At 39.9% G+C, this 15,245-nt stretch overlaps 1 protein-coding gene across 7 annotated transcripts in view; it reads left to right on the top strand.

The window, feature by feature from the left end:
- fat1a (FAT atypical cadherin 1a) overlaps positions 1-15,245 on the top strand; it is a 207,104-nt gene that overhangs the window by 175,535 nt on the left and 16,324 nt on the right. For all 7 annotated transcript variants that reach the window (XM_043689861.1, XM_043689872.1, XM_043689853.1 and 4 more), the window contains exons 19-25: positions 2,103-2,904; positions 3,331-3,462; positions 3,616-3,773; positions 4,385-4,847; positions 9,911-10,064; positions 10,968-11,078; positions 11,173-11,798. In XM_043689861.1, coding sequence (XP_043545796.1) covers positions 2,103-2,904; positions 3,331-3,462; positions 3,616-3,773; positions 4,385-4,847; positions 9,911-10,064; positions 10,968-11,078; positions 11,173-11,798 — 2,446 coding nt within the window. The remainder of the gene's footprint in view (positions 1-2,102; positions 2,905-3,330; positions 3,463-3,615; positions 3,774-4,384; positions 4,848-9,910; positions 10,065-10,967; positions 11,079-11,172; positions 11,799-15,245) is intronic.

Below are 15,245 nucleotides of genomic sequence, written 5' to 3'. Positions count from 1 at the left end.
TATCTCCCATCACTAGGCTTCCAGCATCAGTTTGAAGTGGCCCAATGTCTACTCTTGCCTGTCGTTTGTTTCTTATGTATTGAAAGAAACTTTTACTATCATTTCTGATATTACTGGCTAGTCTACCTTCATATTTGATCTTCTCATACTTTTAAACTACAAGTACAGTCCCAGAGTTCTTGATTGCTTAAATGACAAGCCCTTTATCCCTAGGATCAATCTTGGAATCCTGCTCTGGACTCCCTCCAAGGCCAGCTCATCCTTAGACATGGAGCCAAAACTGCTCACAAAATTCCAAATGCAAGCAGAATGACTTTGTGTTAATCTGAAGAGAATCATGAACTGGGGCTCCTAAATCACCTTTTGCTTTACATTTCCAAAGCTTTTCCCATTTAGAATATAGTGTGTACCTCTCTCCCTCCTACCAAAGTACGCAAACCTTACACTTTAAAACATTGTATTCCATCTGCCACTTCTTTGCCCAGTCGTCAAGCATGTGCAAGTCCTTCAGCAGCCTCACCGTTTCCTAACTGTTCCTTCCCCTATCTTTGTATCATCTGCAAATTGGCAACAATGCCCTCAATTTCTTTGTCCAGATGGTTAATGTATAATGTGAATAGTTGTGGTCCTAATACAGACCTTTGCATAACTCCACTAGTCACTGGCTGCCATCCTGAATAAGACCCCTTTGCCCCCACTCTCTGCCTTCTGCTAGTCAGCCAATCCTCTATCCATGCCACTACCTTAGCCCTAACACCATGGGCTTTTTTATCTTATTTAGCAGCCTCCTGTGTGCACCTTGTCAAAGACCTTATGAAAATCCAATTGGGCCCCATTCACTGGCTGTCATTTGCCTAACTTGCTTGTAACCCCTTAACGAATTCCAGCAGATTTTTCAGGAATGAGCTCCTTTGACAAGGCCATGCTGACTCATCCCCATATTACTGTGCCCCTCCAAGTACTTCTCAATCTCAAGGAGAATAGAATATGAATACAGTCTAACAAAATCATAAAGATGATTCTAAAACCTCATGTAAAAAGGAAGCATTTGGCTAAAACAAATATGGCTCCACTCAGGCAGAGTAAGAAGGATTTCAAGTAGGGAATACAAAAATTGCGGAGAAGCTGAATGATTACTTTGAACCTCTTTTTACTGAGGAATATGCAAATAAAGTCCCAGCAGTAGAGATCCAAGTGATCTGGGAGAATGAGTAATTGAAGAAAATTAGTATCGCTGAGAAGATTATACTGCAGAAGTTAATGGTGCTGAAAAATGATGAATTCCCAGGAACCAACAGTTTTCTTCTGGTAGTCTTGTTAGAGATACCTATTAAGTTTGTAGATGCTTTGGTAGTTACCCTACAAATTCCATAGATTCTAGCATGATTCCTGTGAATTGGAAGACAGCAAATGTCGCTCCACTATTTAAGATGGTGCAATGAGAGAGAAAACAGCCTTGTACCAATTGTAGGGAAAATGCGGAAATTCAGTATGAAAGATGGGCGGAAGAGACATCTGGTTGATAATGATTTGATTGGGTATAATTAGCATAGATTTGCAAAAAAAATGAAGATGTGTTAAATTAAATTGATAAAGGAGGGCCATTGGACATAGTATAGTTAAATTTTCAGAAGGCGTTTGATAAAGACCCCCACAGGAGCTAGATTAAAGCACTTGGGGTAATAGATTATGTACTGGCATAGATTAATTAGATTACAGACAGTAGGAGAGAAGTTTTTCTGCTGTTGCAAAAGAAGATCTGCTTCTGTAAAGTCAGTAAATGCAAGGATTTCAAAATAATGCTGACCATTGATATAAAATGGGGGAGATATACTAACTCCTGAAGTTGGTGCAGAGTAAGTACATTGAATCTTTGTGATTCCTCTCATACCTTGAGGAAGATAGTTTCTCAATTGTTTTGGTGAGCATGTTTGGACTGCATAGTTTCTAAAAGAAATGTTGTCTTTCAAGGATAATATTTTGAAACCACTTTCTGCATCCTTAAATGTAGTTTTGTGAAGTATATACAGAATGGGAACTGCAGATATGCAGATCTTTTTAAAAAGTTGATTATCTTATCAGTTGAGTTTCTTTTGTTTTAGGTAACGGATAGTGGCCGACCTCCACTAAGCTCTTCAACATTTATAAAGATTAAAATTATTGAAGAAAGTGTTTATCCCCCAGCTATTCTTCCGCTTGAAATTCATATAACTACTGTTGAAGATGAGTACGCTGGTGGTGTTATTGGAAAGATTCATGCAACAGATCAAGATGTTTATGATACACTCGCATATAGTCTTGCATCAGACATGGGAAACTCCTTTGCAGTTTCCAGTACCGATGGTAAAATGATCGCGCACAAACTTTTAGATGTTGGACTATATGTCCTGAATGTCACTGTAACTGATGGTCGTTTCACAACTGCTGCTGATGTGTCTGTTCATGTTAAACAAGTAACCGAAAATCAGGTCAACCATTCTATTGCCATTCAGTTTGCAAATATTACACCTGAAGAGTTTATAGGAGACTATTGGCGGAACTTTCAAAGAGCATTGCGAAATATTCTTGGTGTTCGAAGGCATGATATTCAAGTTATTAGCTTGCAGCCTTCTGAAGCACCTTCAGATTTGGATGTTCTCCTTACAGTCAATAAAGCAAGCAATTATTTCCATATGCCTGAAGTTCTTTTCCACAAGCTGAATGCCTCAGTGTTAGGCATTGAAGAAATGATGGGTGTGCGAATACTGAAAGTCATTCACAAACTTTGTGCTGGCCTGGACTGCCCTTTGAAGTATTGTGAAGAGAAGATAACTATAGACACAAATGCCATGTCCACGTACAGCACTGCTAGGCTAAGTTTTGTAACTCCACGGTACCACAGAACCCCTACATGCTTGTGTGAAGGTAAGGAGCATACTATAAATCAGCTAACTCTGTAATTCTGATTGATGGGACCAATAGCATGGTCATATCTTAAACATGTTGAAAATATAATGTTTTGGTGCTATCAGACCAGTTTTTTTCATAAAGTTATCAGTTACTGTTAAAAAGTTGAAAGGCATTTTTAATATCCCAGATTATAGTATACTTGACACATCTTTTTAAACAAGTTTCCATCATGTCACCTGAGCAAGTTACAAATTAACAAAGTAAGTATGTTCAAAGAAAAGGGGAATTTTATTTTTTCAGTGGAAAAATCTTGCAGTGTCTAATTGTTGTGATTAATAAGTTTAAGGTGAGTATTGCAATATCATTGTACCAATGGCATTGTAGAAAAATGCTTATGCACTTTATTTTAAATTGAATAATGTATATTTGGTTTTTTTCTAGGCAGCAAATGCCATACAGTACATAAGCTCTGTGAAGGTAATGATTGCTCTTCTGACACTGAATGTGTACCTGATGCAAAAGAAGAAAAATATAATTGTTTGTGCCAAAATGCCAAAAATGGTCAATGTTCTGGTAAGGATTTTCCACAAATTCAAAATATTTCTAACACGTTCCTTTGTTATAATAGGCATTTTTGTCACAAAGGTTTTTGCATTGTAATTGCTACATTTACTTAATGCTTTCTGGTATTGTGACTGGGTCTGTGTTTTTGCCTTGCATTTTCAGGTGGTGCTTCTCTGTCATTCAATGGTAATAGTTATGTGAAATATCGCCTCATGGAGAATGAAAACAAAGAAGAAATGAAACTCTCTTTGCGCTTACGGACTTACCATCCACATTCAGTTGTTATGTATGCTAGAGGAACAGACTACAGTATTCTGGAGGTACATGTTGTCCAAATTATAGGGGGCAAAAATTACTGAGGCTTATTCTTGGGATTTGATTAATTTACTTGAAAAGTTTCAGCTTGTGCTATTTTCAACATTTTTTTATCAGTGGACTGGAAATATATTGATACTGTTACTGTAATCTAAAAGTTTTACATGCCATCTTAAAAAAATGTAATTAAAATAAAGTAAATCATGTGTTTTTTTTCTGAGAGGATTCATAAAATGAATCTTGAAATTGCATTGCTGGAGATTGCAGGTATTAATTACTGTTCTTTGTATATTTGTATCAAATTTTGTAAACCACTCCACTTTGATCAGGGAAAGCAGTATTTGCTCAGAGTTTGTTGTGTTATTTGAAAGTATCAATTTCTCTTTATGTTAGTGATAGCTTGTTGCCGTTAACTGATTTATATTGTCTCTAATTATGAAATAATTGCCCGACTCTAGGTTGGTTATGATCTTTAAACTGTGAAATTATTTAAATTTGTGGCAGACAGTGCAACTAGTGTGTTATCATCTAAATCCACTTTTTTTGTTTTGTCTTTCAAATTTTTGAAACAAGAAAGAAGTTATTTTGACTTGATGTTCCAAATACTGTTTTGCAGATTAACAATGGAAGACTGCAATACAAATTTGACTGTGGCAGTGGTCCAGGCACTGTTTCTGTACAGAGCATTCAAATCAATGATGGCGAATGGCATTCTGTTTCACTGGCAGTTGATGGCAATTATGCAAGACTGGTTTTAGACAGGGTCCATACAGCTGCAGGCACAGCTCCAGGCACCCTGCGGACACTGAACTTGGACAATTTCTTGTATTTTGGGGGCCATATCCGACAGCCACACACAAAACATGGTAGAAACCCACAGGTTAGTAATGGCTTCAGAGGATGCCTGGAGTCCATTATGCTAAATGGGCAAGAGTTACCTTTGAACAGCAAGCAAAAGGTCCATGCAGTCATGGAGGAATCAGTTGAAATGGCTCCTGGATGTTCTTTAGTTCTGGCAGAAGGCTGCTTGAGCACTCCATGCCTAAACAGTGGCACATGTTCTCCACTACCCAATGGAGGTGAGTCAATCACTTACAAATACAAAAGCAATAGTGATGAAAAGCATGATGCAGAATGTTTTAAATCTGGTATTTGACAACTTTTATCAAAAACTCATTACAGTACAGAAAGAGGTCATTTGTCCAGTCGAGTCCTTTCTCAGTTGCTCTTTTTGGTGGAATATCTATGTGCTATCTAAAATTTTGCCATCTCCATTCATACTAGTCCGTCAAACAATGAAGTCTCAATTTAGCCCAGGGCTTAACTTTCTCATCTTTTGAAGGAGTTTGACCACTATTGCTGAGAGTCTGTTTCACATGATCTATTATTTTGTAAGATGAAAAATGTTCCTCCAGTTCTGCTGATTAATTATAGTTTTAAACTTGTCTCCTCGAATCCAAGTCAAGAAGATCTTATTTGCGTAACCCGGGCCCCTCAATATGGTTTTATGTTCACTGTGTGTTTGGGTTTTTAGGATTTATGAATGTTTCAATTGGCTGTTGTTTATTTTTCAAACTTAAAAGAATTGACATAGAACAAAGTATCTTGCAGTGAGAGGTTGGTTTCACACAAAGATTCTTGACTGTTAATTCTTTTTTAAGAACTGTCTGATTATAGCAGTTACCACCTCAAAAGTTTAAAAATTTTGTTGTGCATGAAGTCTTCTACAGTCAAAATACATAAAAAGGTATGAAACACTGGTTTTAGATCTGATTTTAAATTGGAGTTTTACAACATTTAATTTAAATAGTCACAGAGCAGAATTCCATTTTGTCATCAGTAAATCAATTTTAAGTTTTTCACGCCATATAAAATATGCCAAATTTTAGATTTGCGTGCCAAATAAAACTTGAAATGCTGTCTACAGACTATAGTGTAGCTAAAAGGAAACAAGGAACTTTAATTAATCCCTGAGCATGTTTAAATATAGCAGTACCTCAGATTTCTGGATTGCCCTGCACTCCCTTTTGGGAAGGCGATGATCTAGTGATATCATCACTGGATTGTTAATCCAGAGTCCCAGGAATGCAGGGTGGTTGAATTTGAATTCAGTTTTTTTTAAAATCTGGAATTGGGAGTCTAATGATGACCATGAATCCACTGTCAGTTGTCAGAAAACCTTATCTGGTTCACTAAAGCCATTTAGGGAAGGAAACTGCTGTCCTTGTCTGGTCTGGTCTGGTCTACATGTGACTCCAGACCCATAACAATGTGGTTGACCAACAACTGCCTTCTGGGCAATTAGGAATGGGCAATAAACGTCATCTAGTCAATGATGCTTTCATCCCATGAATGAATTGGGAATAAAAATTAGAATTTTGACCTATAGTTTCACAGAAACACAGAATTGTTATAGTGCAGAAGGCCATACAACCCATCATGCCTGCACTGGCACCATGAACACTTTAATTCTTGAATGCCTTAATTGAACCCACCTTTACCATATTTCTAGGCAGTGCACACCATATCTTAACTACTTGCTGTGCACAAATAATAAATTTTCATTTTGTGTTTGCTTCTTTTGCAAAACACTAAGAATCAGATGGCTCAGATTTAAAATCTGATTGAGTAGGAACAGACTTCTTCTATCCATTGAGTCCAGTCACCTCATGATTTTGAAAAAGTCTGTAAGATCTCCTCTCGGCCTTCCCCCTTCAAGGGAAAACCATCCCACTTGAATCTATTCTTATTACTGGTATGTCTCCTCTTCCAGACTGTTCTTGCAAATATCTTTTTGCAGTATCTGCAGTCATATCCTTCAATTGAGTGGTATCCAGAACTCTGCATAGTTGTCTGTTTAAAGACTAATGAGTGTCCAAACTAAGTTCAATGTAACCTCCCTGCTCTTGTGTTCTATGCTGTATGTGCTCACTATTTATCATAACTTTTAATTTGTACGTATACACCAGGTCTGTTTGCTCCGAGCACACCCTTTAGAATAGTGCAGTTTATTTTATACTGATCCTCTGTATTCTTTATAACAAAATGCATCACCTAACATTCCTCCACATTGAACATAATCTGCCACTGATTGACACATTTGAGATGTGGATCAATGTCCTTAAGACATTCTACACTCTTCTCCTCTCAGTTTACAATTCTCCCGAGTTTTGTGTCACCTGCAAACTTTGAAATTGTGTTAAGATGCCAAGACCTAAATCAAAGCAATGACCTAGTGGTATTATCACTGGACTACTAATCCATAGACCCAGGTGATGTTCTGGGGAGTTGGATTTGAATCGTGCCATGGAGTTAAACAAAAATCTGTAATTAAGAGTCTAATGGTGACCATGACACCATTGTCAGTTATTGGGAAATCCCAAAGACTCACTAATGTCCTTTAGGAAAGGAAATCTGCCATCCTTATCAGGTCTGGGCTACAGTTGACTCCAGACCCACAGCAATGTGGTTGACCCCCAACAATTAGGCCAGAGAATAATTGCTTGCACAGCCAGCGATTCCCATGTCCCATGAATGAATTTTCAAAAATGTCAGTTAGAGCAAGGGTCCCAATATTGCTCCAGGGACCCCCACTACTATTTTTTTTCCATTTCAGAAAGTACCCACTAACCATTACTCTGTTTCCTATCCCCGAGCCAATTTTGGGTCCATGTTGCTGCTGTCGAGAGTATGGTGCTGGAAAAGTACAACAACCAAGGAGCAGGAGAATTGACGTATTGGGCTTAAGCCCTGCATCAGTATTATTTCATGACTTAAACTTCCCTCACAAGTTTGTTGTGTGTCACTGTATCACCACATCAACAGCTTTCACCTCATCAACTCACTGTTCGCTCTGAAAACAATATCAGCCACTCTTCTTTCTGAACAAATCCATGCTGACTCTTCCAAATGAATCCACATTTTTCCATGTGAATATTGGTCTATCGCAAATAATTTTTGCTTGAAATTTTCTCACTGAAGTTAAATTGACTGCTCTGTAATTGCTGGGCTGGTCTTGAACGTTTTTTAAACGAGTGCAATTTTTGCAATTTTCCAATCCTGTTGCATCTCCCCTGCATCTCGGGAAGATAAGTTTATCGTCTGTGCCTTTGCATTCCATACCCTCACTACTCTCTGAGTAAAGAAACTACCTCTGACATCTGTCCTATATCTATCACCCTTCAATTTAAAGCTATGCCCCCTCATGCTCACCATCACCATATTTGGAAAAAGGCTCTCCCTGTCCACCCTATCTAACCCTCTGATTATCTTATATGTCTCTATTAAGTCACCTCTCAACCTTCTTCTTTCTAAAGAAAACAGTCTCCGGTCCCTCAGCCTTTCCTCGTAAGACCTTCCCTTCATACCAGGCAACAACCTAGTCAATCTCCTCTGCACCCTTTCCAAAACTTCCACATCTTTCTTATAATGTGGTGACCAGAACTGTACACAATACTCAAGTGTGGCCGCACCAGAGTTTTGTACAGCTGCAGCATAACCTCATGGTTCCGGAACTCGATCCCTCTATGAATAAAAGCTAAAACACTGTATTGCCTTCTTAACAACCCTGTCAACCTGGGTGGCAACTTTCAAGGATCTGTGTACATGGACAACGAGATCTCTCTGCTCATCTACACTACCAAGAATCTTACCATTAGCCCAGTACTTTGCATTCTGGTTACTCCGACCAAAGTGAATCACCTCACACTTGTCCGCATTAAACTCCATTTGCCACCTCTCAGCCCAGCTCTGCAGCTTATCTATGTCTCTCTGTAACCTACAACATCCTTCGTCACTATCCACAACTCCACCGACCTTAGTGACGTCTGCAAATTTATTAACCCGCCCTTCTACGCCCTCATCTAGGTCGTTTATAAAAATGACGAACAGCAGTGGACTCAACACCGACCCTTGTGGTACACCACTGGTAACTGGACTCCAGGATGAACATTTCCCATCAACCACCACCCTCTGTCGTCTTTCAGCAAGCCAATTACTGATCCAAATTGCTAGATCTCCCACAATCCCATTCCTCCGCATTTTGTACAATAGCTACTGTGGGGAACCTTATCGAGCGCCTTGCTGAAATCCATGTACACCACATCAACTGGTTTACTCTCAGCTACCTGTTTTGTCACCTTCTCAAAGAACTCTAAGGGCACGACCTACCCTTCACAAAACCGTGTTGACTATCCCTAATCAAATTATTCTTTTCTAGATGATTATAAATCCTATCTCTTATAACCTTTTCCAACACTTTACCAACAACTGAAGTAAGGCTCACTGGTCTATAATTACCAGGGTTGTCATCAATGCCAAAGGCTCGGCAATTTCCTCCCTGGCTTCCCAGAGGATCCTAGGATAAATCCCATCTGGCCCAGGGTACTTACCTATTTTCACACTCTTCAGGATTTCTAATACCTCTTCCTTGTGAACCTCAATCACACCTAGCCTAGTAGCCTGTATCTCAGTATTCTCCTCGACAACATTGTCGTTTTCTGGAGTGAATACTGTCGAAAAATATTCATTAGTACTTCCCCTATCTCCTCTGACTCCACACACAACTTCCCACTACTATCCTTGATTGGCCCTAATCTTACTCTCGTCATTCTTTTATTCCTTAAATACCTATAGCAAGCCTTAGGGTTTACCCTGATCCTATCCGCCAACAGCTTCTCATGTCTCCTCCTAGCTCTTCTGAGCTCTCTCTTTCGGTCTTTCCTGGCTACTTTGTAACCCTCAAGCGCCCTAACTGAGCCCCATCTCATCCTAACATAAGCCTTCTTCCTCTTGACCAGAGATTCCACTTCCTCCGTAAACCATGGCTCCCGCGCTCTACAGCTTCCTCCCTGCCTGACAGGTACATACTTATCTAGGACACACCTAATTTTACCTGAAGTGATAGAATACTCAAAAGTTCATTTACTTGTGTGGCCAGATGTTTAGGTGGTAGAGATCGATAACTATCTCAGTATGATTGCTGATTAAAAGAAAAAGCACGCCATGCTATTGAATTTATTCGTTTTCCGTGCATGTATATTCTAAATACTGCATTTCTTGTTTTGCAATTTCACTATTGATTTTTAAAAATTCCTTAATTGTCTTTAGCCGCTCAATTTTGTCTTTTTTTTTATTTTTGCAGGTTACTTTTGTAAATGTACTTCTCTGTTCAGTGGTATTCATTGTGAGATTGCCGTTAGCCCTTGTGCCTCTAACCCATGCCTGTATGGTGGTACTTGCATTCCAATGAATGATGATTATATCTGTCAATGTAGAGGACAGTATAAAGGACTAAGGTTAGTTTTTTTTGACACATGCTGGACAGAATTTTAATTAACTTACATAAAATATCATCAGAAACAATAAAAATTTGTCCATCTTTTCCTACATTTGCTGACGTGCACTAAGTTTGAAATACATTTCTGATATTTAAAGCATATATTTTTCACATTTTAAACAATTATGTCTGTGTTACTTTAAAGATGGTGCAATTATAACAGAATTTTAGGGGTTGTTTGAATACGGTAAAGCTTTCACGTATTCAGGACTGGATTTTACAGCCCTCTGCCGGTGTGTTTGAAAACAGTTGGGGAGCGTGAAAAATAATAATTGGCCTTCCCACCACTTTCCTGTCCATTTTGTGGCCTATTGAGAGCCACCTGGACTGTAGCTCCACCTCAGCCTCTTTTAAATGCAGCAGGCAATTTTGGAGTAAAAATGTGCATCCAGATCAGCTGTTTTGACTGCAAGGGCTGCTGTCAAACAGGGAAGTGGGGGCTGCTCTTTCCCACTGGAGGAAATTCTACCCATGCTGTCCCAATCCATCCCAACTCTCTTTGACTCAACCCAGCCACATTTGTTAAATTTGTCCTTCATTTAGTGTTGCCTCAAGGAATGCGCAGAGGTCAGTCTCTCTGTTCTTGATTGAACAGTGAGATTGTGATCTGCTCAAGTAATTCTTGTTCACGGAGAATAAATGTCACTTTGATGGCGGCTCAATTTTCAATGCAAAGGAGATCAGCCAAGCGCATAATAGGGAGCTAATCATCCACCAACTGTTTTTATCCCCTACCAAAGTTGTATTTTATCATCTCTGGGTTTCAGTCTGGTGACAATAACTTAAAATTGATCAGTTGCAACATTGAAATAATTCCAATGAAATAAAACAATTTAGTTATTTAATCTGTATTGATTTTTAGGTGTCAGTTGGGCCCATACTGCAAAGATAATCCATGCAAAAATAATGGGAGATGTATCGATAGCCTTGATGGGCCTGTATGCGAGTGTGAGCAAGGTTACCAAGGAAAAAGGTATGTGTTTTGTATAACTGCAGATTTAGATAATTTTTAAAAATATTTTTCTTCCAAGGAATTAAGCTTTTCCTTTGCCTTGTTGTTGCCCTAGATGCCTGGCTGATATAGATGAATGTCATGAAAATCCATGTCTTAATGAAGGAAAGTGTGAAAACACGTATGGGTCCTTTACTTGCAACTGTACCCATGGCTTTGTTGGAAAACTCTGTGATGATACTGTTGTTAACAAATATGTATCAACTCCCTGGAACATTGGGCTCGAAGAAGTCATTGGAATCATAGTCTTTGTTGCTTCCATATTCATCCTGGTTTTAGTTTTTGTCGTCTTTCGTAAGAAGATTTGTAAAAGGAAACAACGTAAAGATACCAGTGAAAAACGGATTGGAGCTACAACTTTTTTGCAAAAGAACTACTTTGACTCTAAAATTAACAAAACCATATATTCAGATATTCCACCTCAGGTGCCTGTTCGTCCAATCTCTTATACCCCTAGTATTCCAAGTGACTCGAGAAATAATCTCGATCGAAATTCTTTCGAAGGGTCTGCTATACCAGAACATCCAGAATTCAGCACATTCAATCCCGACTCTACACACGGCCACCGGAAAACGGTGGCTGTATGTAGTGTTGCTCCAAACCTACCTCCACCGCCTCCATCCAACTCTCCTTCAGACTGTGATTCCATACAAAAGCCTAGTTGGGACTATGATTATGATGGTAAGAATTTTAATATTATCATTATGATTCATTGTTTGTAAATCAGCCATTGCTTTCCCTTTCACTTTGCCTTTCAGCAGTTGCCGCAGCATTCCCAGACAAGATGAGCAGATGCTGTGGAAAGAAAAACAGTCAACAGTTCTGAAGAAGAGTCATATTGGACTGTAACCATTAACTCTGTTTCCTGTCCACAGATGCTGCCAGTCTTGCTGAGTTCCTCCAGCATGTTCTGTGTTTTTCTTTTCAGATTTCTGGCAGTAACAGTAGTTTGCTTTTATCAGGCAAGTAGGTGAACTGCTATCATCCCTTTCTATTTGCAGAATTCTGATAATGCATTTGTATTGCAAGTTTTGGGCTGATGGCAGCTGTTTTAGGCAGTAAATAAGGAATGCAAGCTGAGTGATGCTATCAACAGTAAAGATTGTACAGTATCCATGTGAAATTACTTCAGTGGGCATGTGGATAACGTCATGTTAAGTAGAGTTGGCTTTTCATCATTGATTAAGGTGGCAATATCGGTTGTGACAGAATGCACCCATACAGGACTAAAAATGAGTTTCATGGGTATTTCCCACACATCAGAGAATGGAAAATGGTGCCACCGAGCCAGAAGCCAGTGCCACAGACTGTCATTTGTGTGGCCAGCTGCAAGGCTTTCTTCACTGACAGAGTGGTTATACCTACCCCCAGGGAATTGACATAAGTGCAAGCATATTCCTTCCCCATATTTAATACCCATCTCTAATTGCCCTTGAGAAGGCATTGGTGAGCTGCTGCTTTGAGTTGCTGCCACCATAATGGAAGGAGTTCCAGGATGTTGACCCAGTAAACAGAAGGAACTGCAATACATTTCCAAATCAAGATTGAGAGTACCTTGGAGAGGAACCTACAGATGGGGAGTATTTCCATGTATCTATTGCCTTGTCCTTCTAAGTGGTCGTAGTTTGGAGCATGCTGTCTAAGGAGTCTTGATGCATTTCTCCACTGCTTCTTGTTGATGGTATATGCTGCTGCTTCTACATCCCTATGATGCAGAAAGTAAATGTTTGTGAATATGGTGGCAATCAAGCAGGTGTTTATCCAGACAAGTAGGGAGTATTTCTGACTTGTGCCCTGTAGATGATGGAAAGTTCAAGGAAGTCAGGAGGTGAGACATTTGCTGGGAGGGTTACCACTAACCAGAAACTGAACTGGACCGGCCTACTGTAACTACAAGAAGCCAGGAGTTCTGTGACTAATAACACTCTTGCTGTTTCGCAAATGCCTGCCCACCAGCTACAACACCATAAGACAGGAGTGTAGTGAAATACTCTTCTCTGGTTGGGTGCAGGTCCAGTAACACTTTAGAAACTGGACACCGTCGAGGAGAAAGCAACCCACTTGATTGGCGTCATGTCTTCCAGCTTCAACATTCACTTTCTCTTCACCCCAGTGCCCTGTGGTAGCAGACTGCACCATGTAGCAAGAGGCTATGCAGCAACTCACCAAGGCTGCTTCCCTTCCAAATCTGCAACCTCTATCATTTGGAAGGATAAGGACAACAGATAGGGAGTGCAACCACCTGCAAGTTCCCCTCCAGAACCATACCGCATTCTGACTTGGAATGATATTTTTTTCTGGCTGTGCGCATTGCTGTCAGGGCCAGCATATATTGCCCATCTAATTGCCACTAATTGTTCTGGATATGCAAACAGAAAATGCTGGAAAAGCTCAGCAGGTCTGGCAGCATCTGTGAAGAGAAATCAGAGTTAACGTTTTGGGTCCAGTGATTCTTCCTCACAACTTTCTTTCTCTCCACAGATGCTGCCAGACCTGCTGAGCTTTTCCAGCAATTTGTTTTTATTTCTGATTTCCAGCACTTGCAGGTTTTTTGGCTTTTATCTAATTGTCATGGATTTGGTTGTTTAGAACACAAAATATTACAGTGCAGTACAGGCCCTTCAGCCCTCAGTGTTGTGCTGACCTGTGAAACCAATCTGAATCCCATCTAACCTACACTATTCCATTATCATCCATATGTCTATCCAATGACCGTCTAAATGCCCTTAAAGTTGGCAAGTCTGCTACTGTTGCAGGCAGTGCTTTCCATGCGTCCACTACTGAGTAGAGAAACTACCTCTGACATCTGTCCTATATCTATCAACCCTCAATTTAAAGCCATGACCCCTCGTGCTAGCCATCACCATCCAAGGAAGAAGGCTCTCACTGTCCACCCACCCTCTCTAACCCACTGATTATCTTATATGTCTCAATTAAATCACCTCTCAACCACCTTCTCTCTAACAAAAACAGCCTCAAGTCCCTCAGTCTTTCCTCATAAGACCTTCCCTCCATACCAGGCAACATCCTCGTAAATCTCCTCTGAACTCTTTCCAAAGCTTCCTGTGATGCGGTGACCAGAACTGTGTACGCAATACTCCAAGTGCAGCTGTACCAGAGTTTTGTACAGCTGCAGCATGACCTCATGGTTCTGAAATTCGATCCCTCTACTAATAAAAGCTAACACATTGTATGCCTTCTTAACCCTATCAACCTGGGTGGTAACTTTGAGGGATCTATGTATATGGACACAGAGATCCCTCTGCTCATCTACACTGCCAAGGATCTTACCATTCGTCCAGTGCTCTGCATTCCTGTTGCTCCCTCCAAAGTGAATCACCTCACACTCTTCTGCATTTCACTCCATTTGCCACCTCTCAGCCCAGCTATGCAGCTTATCCATGTCCCTCTGTAACCTACCACATCCTTCAGCACTATCCACAACTCTACCAATCTTAGTGTCATCTGCAAATTTGCTCATTTATCCTTCCACGCCCTCATCCAGGTCATTTTTATAAATGACAAACCGCAGTGGACCCAAAATGGATCCTTGTAGTACACCACAAGTAATAGAACTCCAGGTTGAACATTTCCCATCAACCTCCACCCTCTGTCTTTCAGCTAGCTGATTTCTGATCCAAACCGCTAAATCACCATCAATCCCATGCCTCCGTATTTTGTGCAATAGCCTACCGTGAGGAGCCTTATCAAGTGACTTGGTGTTTATTTCTTCACTGTCACTGGTGAAAATCCTGGAAATCTCTTCCTTAACAGTGTTATGGGCTTCTCTATGCACCAAGTTTTATAGTAGTTCAAGAGGGTCATGCATTACCTCCTTCTCCAGAGCAATTACTGATGAGCAACAAATGCTGGCCCACCTCGCACATCTCCTATCCCATAAACAAATTAAAAATAAAACTTTCCACTTATCTCTCTGCTCTTTTCCTTTTATTGAGAACATTTTTAAAGTAATATTGGTTGCAAATAGTATGTGAAATTATGATCTAACTCACTTAACTGTTCAATTGACAGTAATATCAGCAGCTCAAAAAGGCCAGTTATTTTAAAAGTAGCTTTATGACATGCACCCATTAAATATTGTTTTTGCTAATCAAGCAGCCATTGAAT

This window comes from Chiloscyllium plagiosum, chromosome 1 (genome assembly GCF_004010195.1).
Source record: "Chiloscyllium plagiosum isolate BGI_BamShark_2017 chromosome 1, ASM401019v2, whole genome shotgun sequence".
In the NCBI taxonomy this organism is placed as follows: domain Eukaryota; kingdom Metazoa; phylum Chordata; class Chondrichthyes; order Orectolobiformes; family Hemiscylliidae; genus Chiloscyllium; species Chiloscyllium plagiosum.
Note: the sequence above shows the minus strand (reverse complement) of the source record. Positions and strands in the feature narration are given on the sequence as shown.